Source organism: Daphnia carinata, chromosome 6 (assembly GCF_022539665.2).
Source record: "Daphnia carinata strain CSIRO-1 chromosome 6, CSIRO_AGI_Dcar_HiC_V3, whole genome shotgun sequence".
NCBI lineage: Eukaryota > Metazoa > Arthropoda > Branchiopoda > Diplostraca > Daphniidae > Daphnia > Daphnia carinata.
Window position 1 is genome coordinate 9807455 of NC_081336.1, and position 9010 is coordinate 9816464.

Sequence of the window (9010 nt, forward strand, 5' to 3'; positions counted from 1 at the left end):
GAAGGCTTCCTTTTAAACCTCTACAAATGACCAATGCCTTTAATTGATAACGAGAGAAAAACGTTTCACAACAATCAAGTTTGATGACCTTCGTTAAACTTGTGCTGACACCTAATGGACAACACAGACATGCTTGTCCATTTGTGACATAATCTACGGGCCTTGTTTTATCAGTAGTGAATGATTTGGCATACGTCCTTTGTATTTTCTGGCGCCATCTGACTTCAAAAACAGCTGATCTACAGTGGCCAAACACGGGCCGAATTCATTGATCATGGTAACACGGTAACAAAAACAAAATCAAATCATTGTTGAAATCATATTGCAATTCAAACCAATAAGCAATGTCCTACCTATACTCGTCGTCACTTCATCGTTCTGAGCTCTTCTTAATGCTGGGTTTGTGTGACGGTTTTCATTAATATCTCTTTAAAGTTTCGTTTCAGGGTTTTTCAGCGTTGATGCGTCGACATTTCATGGCACCATTGCTGCCGTATTGGTCTGTTTGCCGTGATTTTGCATCGAGCAGCCTTCGTGAATTCATCCCTCGGGTACTTATGTTAAATTACTTTGCCTTATTCCCGATCACCACGTCTTTCTCCCCATTCAATAGTTAGTGAGGTGCCATATTCTTGAAAGGGATATATTGCATTGTCACGTAGGAAGCAGCTGTGGTTATTTGTGCCTATGGGTTGTGCCGTAAGTGAGGGCAACAATTTACGATTATATTCATATTGTCCAATTAATGTTTCTGTGCTTGTTTTTTTTAGCAGAGTTGGGATGGTGTTTGGTGCCCTTGTAGTGCATTCTGAACGTCACACTCATGTTGGGTTTTGCTTTGGCGTTCACTTAGTGGCGGAATGTTGTTGTTGAGGTCGTCTTGGTAATTTTTTTCCCTTGCTTCTCGTTCTGTTGTTCGAGTAATTATTTCAATTACCACCCCAGGCTGAAGGACAATGTTGTTTGGTTGTCTATGGTGACGTCAATTACCTTCACTCTGTAGCTATTATTTTTTCTGAGAAATTAATTCCGCCTGTTTCTATTCAGAATCTGCTGTGGCGATTTTCTGTCGACTGTTCCTTGTTGCTCTGGTGTTAATTACGTCTTAGGAGTCCCCTGGCCTATGATGCTGCCGCCGAACTGTTTGTTTTTCACGCTTCAGGTAATGTTTTTTCTTTATCGTGCTCATCTGTTCTGCCGAAAAATTCGGTTCCGCACTTCAGGTAATAATCTTTTATGGTGCTGATCTGTTCCAGATGAAGGGTCAACTTTCAGGTATGACGATTGGCTTGACTTCAGATTCTTTTTAAATGGCAGGCTGTTGGTTTTTAGGATTGAAATTCTTGCTGGAAACTGAGCATGATGAAATAATGTTTTCTTGAATTCTTTTTATTTTTACCTTATATTTCCTAGTTGACGATTCTCTTCAATACAAAACTCTGTTAAGTGACATTGGTTTGGCGAATGCAACGCTGTTTGTTGATATCTTAAAAATTCATCAGCTTCAGAACCTGATTTCTTAATCATTCGAAATTCTTAAATTCAATTTGCAATATGAAATTCAGTCCAACATTTCATACTTCCATCGCCATCTTTTTCCGATTAATTGTTTTATTTGGTTCATAGCTTGTGTTGGCAATGCTGTCGAGGAGCTGGGGGTTGGGGTAAGAAAAGCGCCAAATTCCGCTGACCAACTGATGAGTTTCATCATTGCCATTTTAACTGATATCCACAAAGGATGTGCTATGTGTCGCTTTCTACTCGTCTCTATTTCTGTTTCCGTATTATAAGGGTTTCAGTGTTGAAGACAAAAGCTTTCAGTTGCAATCGGCTGACAAACAATTTAATGTTCAAATCAGATGATGTATCAAGTGTAAAGAAAAACGGCGATGGCAAGTCGGTCAGCTGATTGACAATTGGCGCCTTCGGCGGGAATGCAGTAATCACGACCCAATCGCCCAGTGTAAACAAGATAGTTCATCGATGGCTGTGCTGCCGTTGAATGCAGTTCATAACGGAGGAAGTTCTCTGCTCTTTTTCCAGGTTAGTTTTTACATATTTTTTATTTCCTTTCAAGGCATGTATCATCGCACAATGGCATCTCAGAAGGGCCTAAAATCTCGACTCGCCCTCTCAGTTGTTTGGCTGTGAATTTTTTTTTCAAATTGTAACCCTTTTTTTCCTTTTATTGATTTGCGAGAGATCCTTGAAAATGATGCAGTGTAAGAATGCACTGATTACGTCTTTTTTGCGCCCATTCATGGTCAGCCTTGCCCTCCAGTCCTTTTTTTTCCTGGCCACATTTCGCCATTTTGGCGCCATTTCTGGTTCGATGGCGCCGAGTAGTTTTTTTTTTTTTTTTTTTTTTTTTTTAGTTTCGAGAAACAGATGGCTTGGCAGTATTATTTGAAGAACAATCACTCTTTCTTGCCAACTTCATTTGATTGATTTTTCCCATTTTGTTTTCCCAAACTTTAAAAGTCACACCAGAAAAAGTGGCATTTGCTCGGTATATGTCTGCTCGTTTAAAAAAATCGTAAAATCAACTGTATACAAGCAGATGATTTGGTTGAAAACAAATGGATAGGATAGTATAATAAATAATAATAAATAAAATAATTGTATTATTAAATGGCTGTGTTGTTGATGTGAACGGCACACTTTTTCAATTTGCTAAACCTGTATCGGTGTATACAGCCTTTGTCAATGTTTTTCTTGTTTTTACTTGCTTTTACTTTTTTTTCTTTTTTGAATGGTTTGCTAAATTGCAACACAGCTGACAAGAACAGATTTGATTGTCCGCGGGATTGCCAAGTTTGACGGTCGTGCTGTTTTCACGTGAAAATTTCTTTCATTTAACTAGTTGAATATTGAATTGTTAAACGCTCGCAGTTAGCTCTACCGGCAAAAGCAGTTTCTCATTTGCCTTTTAGATGAAGAAAATTGGGTTTTTTTTATTCATCATTCGAGAAATTTTTTTCTTTATTATTATTTTTTCATTGTTTACTTAGGTTCTTTACTGTTCTGATTGTTTTCCTGTATCAGTTCCTTTAGAGTTTGCTAGAAGGTTGAAATGAAATGAGATACTTATTCAATGAGAGAAGAGGCTCTTTGAACCGATATTGAATCACTTGACTTTTGAATTTGCTACTTTCTTTTATTTTAAAGTCGTTTGCCCATATCGAATTTATAAATTGTCGAATGAGTCGCATTCAACATGGCTAAAGGAGTCATAAATTGATAAGACTATGGCGATGTAGTCATTATTTTTACTTTTGAAAGTCCGTCGGCCTGAGCAATACACCCAAGAAAGCGGGATATTTGAGTTTTCAAGGGGTAAGTGGCAAAAGAATTCAGAGTATGCGAAAGGCGCTATATTTTCATTCTCCGCCGTCGAAGTGCATTGTATCGCCTAGAGACGAGTTGTGATTCAAACAACAACTGCTGCGTCGAGCAGTTTTAGGATTTCGTCCTTGTTGCTAATCTTATCATTATCGCGTAAATAACTTTGAGCATTCCTTCCATCATTGTCCTTTGCATTCACATCAATTCCCAGTTGGATTAAAAGTTGAATGGCGTCAATTAAATTTGGGCTTGATTTTGATTTACACAAATAATGGAGCGCTTTCATTCCATAATCGCCCTTTGCATTCACATCAATTCCCAGTTGGATTAAGAGTTGAATGGCTTCAATTAAATTTGGGCTTGAATTTGATTCACACAAATGATGGAGCGCATTCGTTTCATAATAGTCCTTTGCATTCACATCAATTCCCAGTTGGATTAAGAGTTGAATGGCGCCAATTAAATTTGAGCTTGAATTTGATCTACACAAATAATGGAGCGCATTCGTTTCATATAAGTCCTTTGCATTCACATCAATTCCCAGTTGGATTAAGAGTTGAATGGCGCCAATTAAATTTGGGCTTGAATTTGATTCACACAAATTATGGAGCGCATTCCTTTTAAGACTGTTCGTTGAATTTACATTAATTCCCAGGCGAATAAAGTCGTTGATTCTTCCAACTAGATCAGGCGAAGAGTCAGTAGCACAAAGCTGGTGAAATTCTTTTTCTTTTTCAGTCAGCTGAATTGGAAAAATTTATGATTATCTACATTGCTTATTCCTAACATACAAAAAAATAATATTACTTTATTCTTAATATATTCCAGTTGTTGGACGATTTCTGTCGAATTGATTCTTTTCTCCGGATCGTATTCCAACGTTTTCGTTAGTAAGTGATTCTCATAATATTTGCGCACTTCGCCATTAATTTCTAGGATTAAGCAACCAAGTGTTAATAAATAGAAAAGTGAAATACTATGGAAGTAAATTGGAATTACTCTTCATATTCACCGGATCTTTTCTAGTTATATTTAAGTGAATTTCAGTTTCACTTGAACCGAATAGATGTTCTCCCTCCAAGAAAATATAACCGAAGACGAGGCCGAGGACAAACACATCGCTCCTAACGGTGCCCCAAAACTTATTATTTTTCACATTTTCTTCGTTGATGAGTTTTTCCAGCACTTCGGGTGCCCACCAATTTCTGGTTCCTCTCACTCCAGACCACGAGTGATATCCCTTTTCGTTTACGGATTTGGCCAGTCCAAAATCAGACCATTTGATTATTATCTCTTCAATTTTTCCAGACTTTCGCAAAATGAGGATGTTTTCTGGTTTAATGTCTCGATGAATTAAGTTCATTGAATGGATGTATGCCAAGCCTGTAGCTAATTGCCGGAATATTTCGATAGGAGGTGGCATACGTTCGTTGTATTTTTTGGGATCATCCGATTTCAGGAAAAGTTGATCTAACGAAGCGACACATAATTCCAACGCGTAGTACCTTTTACAAGATAACGAAAACAAAAAAATCAATTTTGCAATCATTTTGTTATTTAAAACCAGAAAAAAAGTGACATACATAAAGTCATTGTCTTTTTCGCAGTGAAAAAGTTTTACGATGTTTGGATGATCTAACTTCAGCATTGCTTCTTCTTCTCTCTTCTCGGCACGATCTATTTCAACTCTTTTGACTGCCACTTCACGACCTCCGAACTTTCCTTTAAATACCGTACCAAAGCCACCTTTCCCTATTCGTTTTTGGCGGTCAAACCAGATTTTCATCTCTTTGTTAACTTTATTAAGCGAATAATAATATGCGTGCCATCCAGCGTTGTCCGGCAGCATCATATCCACTCCTAATTTATTCAAAATACCAACTGCGTCGACTAAATTTGGGGTTGAATTGTCTCGACATAAATAATGGAGCGCATTCGATCCATCGTTGGTTATTGCCTTTGCGTCTATTCCGGAATGAATTAAAACTTGAATTGCGTCAATTAAGTTTTTGCTTGAATGGTATTGACACAAATAATGCATGGCATCCATTCCATCTTTGTCTCTTGCATTCACGTCGATTCCGTTTCCTATTAAGAGTTGAATGTCGTCGATTAATTTTGGGTTTGAATAGTACCGACACAAAAGGTGAAGCGCATTCCTTCCGTCTTTGTCCTTTGCGTTAACGTTAATTCCCAACTGAATTAATTCGTTGATTTTTCCTGTTAGATCCTCTCGCGAATCACGCCCACACAATTCAAGCAATTCTTTTTCTTTTCCAGTGAGCTAAATTAAATAATTTGACATGTGCATAATATGATTGCTCAACTTTAATTCATTATACCTTATCCTTGATCGATTGTAATTGAACAACTACTTCTTTCGATGATACTCTTTCATTGGGGTCGTTTTTCAACGTTCTTTTCAATAAGTCATTCTCGTAACAGCCGCGTAATTTGCTATCCATTTCTAGGTAAAGCAATCAATTCTTTTTATCAGAAACGATATCATTATAGTATATCAGGTATTACTTAGCATGTTGATGGGATCTCCTTTAACTATGTTGTCGGCAATTTCATTTTCGGTGGAACCGTAGAGATGTTCGCCATTCAAGAATAGACTACCGAAAACAAGTCCCAGTGCAAAAACGTCGCTCTTGACGCCATCTTGATAACTTGTTTCCTCTACATTTTCCATATTTCTTGACAATTGAAGCAACTCGGGGGCTAACCATGCCTTATTTCTTCTGATAGGACTGGTTTGGTTTGCTTCACTGACACTTCTGATCAGTCCAAAATTTGTCCATTTGAGGGTTATCTCATCTTGGCCAGCAGATCCCTCCACAATGAGGACATTTTCTGGTTTGATGTCTCCATGAACTAAATTCTGTGAATGGATGTATTCCAGACCATTAGCTAATTGTAGCAAACCATCGATATGATGTGGCATACGCCCCTTGTATTTTCTTGCATCATCCGACTTCAAGAACAGCTGATCTAAAGTGGCCAAATACCGGTCCCATTCACAGTATCTGGTAATACGGTAAAAAAAAAATTAAACCATTGTTGATATCGTACTGTTCTAAATTCTAAAAAATAAGAAATGCCCTACAAATAGTCATTGCCACTTTCACGCTGAAGAAGTTTGACGATGTTTGGATGAAATAACTTTAGCAAAGCTTTTTCTTCTTTACTTTGGTGGATACGATGTACTCGAAATTTTTTCGTTTGAACATCGTGAATTCCGAATTTTCCTTCAAACACTTGACCTGGACCATCCTCATATTTTCTTTTTCTACTATTCTCCATATTTTCGATACTCACTAAATACAGGATAACTCAATAGCTCCGCAACGTACAGTTTTCGAATGCTGTTGTTGCAATGGCTTCCTTTTAGACCTACCGCGAAGGACCAACGCCTTTACTTGATAACGTTTATCTTGAAGCGCACAATACTGTGTAATCTACTGGCCAGATTTATCAGTAGTGAAAGCGTTGCTTGCACAACGATTCGAGAACAACAAAAAATAATGATAAACTTTTCGATCCTGAATAAGCATGGCATTCCTTTCGCTATTATTGTCTCTATAATATTAAATTAGAGTCTCTATCACCCTTTCCTTATTTTTATTGTTTTATGCCGCTTTAATTTTTGGTGATTTTAGGATATGAAATATTTCCATTTTTGGTTGTGGATGTATTCATTAATTAACCAGTTAATCATTTCATCACATTGTTTTTTACATCGTGGATCTTTTCTACAAATTTTAACTATATTACAAAAAAAAATCGATAAAAGTGTCCACCAGCCAATCAGTTTTCAACCTGCTAACGTCAGTGCTTTATCTGTGGCATCAGAGTGGAAGCAATAACAAGATTTTAAGTTTATCAGCCTGGAATTTTCTGTTAGCCAATCCACTTATCTTGACGTGTGTTGACGCCTTTTGGTCCCCAATCTTTTAGACAAAGATTTCCAACCATACACGAAACAGGGGATTTTTTAAAGCTTCAACATGAAAGGGCTATTTTAATGATAGAAAACTAAAATGAGCAACACTGAATTTTTCCATCAAACACGGAGACCAAGTTGGTTTTTATTTCACAATTTGGAGAAGTTACCTATTTTCGAGACAACGAATACAAAAGCGCAACCAAACTGAGGGAACGGAGATCAAGAATTCATGATGGCCGCTGCCTTGTTTACCCTGGCTTTTTTCGTATCCCGTTTTTTTCTTTTTCCCCTCGCCGTTGCGAAGGAAAATGACAGTCGTAAGAGTTCGAATTGCAGAGTCGAAACATTTTTGTTTTAGTACTTATATCATTATACTTATATTTTATAATTATTGCGACTCGGTAAAACGACAATTCAGTTTCTCTTCGTGAAATGATACAAATGCAGTAGGCTACCTCCAATCTCGATAATCGATATGTTGTTATGCTCATCCGACAATTTCTAGTCTTCGATTTCGATTCGAGAGATCGATACTACCAGGTATTATTGTGAACGGCAACGTTGCACACAAACTTTCAATTTCCAGTGCTGGGCCTTTTTTGCGTAAACTATTTTACTTCATACGTATATCAACTTTGCTTTACTTATTGAGTTGAAATTATTTTTAAGGTAATGCCAGTGTAAACCAGATGGTTCATCGATGGCTGTGCTGCGTTTGAATACAATTCATAACGGAGGAAGGTCTCTGCCCGTATTCCAGGTTAGTTTCTAGATATTTCTTTTTCTTTCGTTTTATATGTATCATCGCGCAATGAGATCTCAGAAGGGCCTAAAATCTCGACCCCTCCCATCTCCCAGTTATTAGGCTGTGATTTTTTTTTAAATTGCATCCGTTTATTTTTTTTTTCTTTTATTGATTTGCGAGAGATCCTTGAAAATGATGCAGTGTAAGAATGCAATGATTCCGTCTTTTTTCGCCCTTGGTCAGCCTTGCCTTCCAGTCCTTTTTTTCTGGCCACATTTCGCCATTTTGGCGCCATTTCTGCTTCGATGGCGCCATAGAGTGAGGGGTATGGTTGACATTGTATAGCTCAAACTGACTAACAATGCAAGTGGCCTGTATTTTTGTTACAAGTGGCGAAACATAATCTGTTTTCTCAATCAGCTTGCTTGGCAGAATCGTTTGTAAATCTTTCGCTTTCTTGACGACATCATTTGGTTGATTTTTCGCTTTTTGTTTCCCCAAATTTTTGAAGGTAGGAATAGTTGCAATATTTCTCGGTAGATGTCTGCTCGTTAAGAAAATCATGAAATCAACTGTACACAAACAGATGATTTGGCTGAAATCAAGTGGTCAGACATTGCCAGTGATAAAATAGAAGGGTTTTTAAAAATTATTTAATTACTAGTATTATTCAATGGCTGTGCTGTTCATGTGACGACACACTTTGTCAATTTGCTAAATCTGTATCGGTAAACAACCTTTTTCCTTTCATTTCACCAGTGGAATTGTTAAACGCTCACCGTTAGCTCTATCAAGAAAAACGGTTTCTTGTTCGTCCCTTAAGATGGCGAAGAAAAATGGGGGTTTTTATTCATTATTCGAAATATTTTTTTAATTCATGAGAAAAGCGGCTTATTGAACCGGTATATTGAATACCGGTATACCAATACCATTACTCAACGGCCATTCAGACATTTTGTATTTTTGAAAGT

At 37.3% G+C, this 9010-nt stretch overlaps 1 protein-coding gene and 1 long non-coding RNA gene across 2 annotated transcripts in view; one reads left to right on the forward strand and one right to left on the reverse strand.

Annotated features, from left to right (window-relative positions):
- LOC130694165 (serine/threonine-protein phosphatase 6 regulatory ankyrin repeat subunit A-like) overlaps positions 1-6622 on the reverse strand; it is a 29498-nt gene extending 22876 nt beyond the window's left edge. The window contains exons 1-5 of the mRNA XM_059495783.1: positions 6455-6622; positions 5875-6374; positions 5688-5812; positions 4929-5629; positions 4345-4850 (exon numbers count right to left, since the gene is read on the reverse strand). Coding sequence (XP_059351766.1) covers positions 4345-4850; positions 4929-5629; positions 5688-5812; positions 5875-6292 — 1750 coding nt within the window. The 5' untranslated portion in view covers positions 6293-6374; positions 6455-6622. The remainder of the gene's footprint in view (positions 1-4344; positions 4851-4928; positions 5630-5687; positions 5813-5874; positions 6375-6454) is intronic.
- LOC130694175 (uncharacterized) lies at positions 288-1407 on the forward strand. Its single transcript, XR_009001952.2, has 3 exons — positions 288-551; positions 614-699; positions 774-1407. It is a non-coding gene; the product is annotated as an uncharacterized LOC130694175 (long non-coding RNA).
- Positions 6623-9010: the final 2388 nt, after the last annotated feature.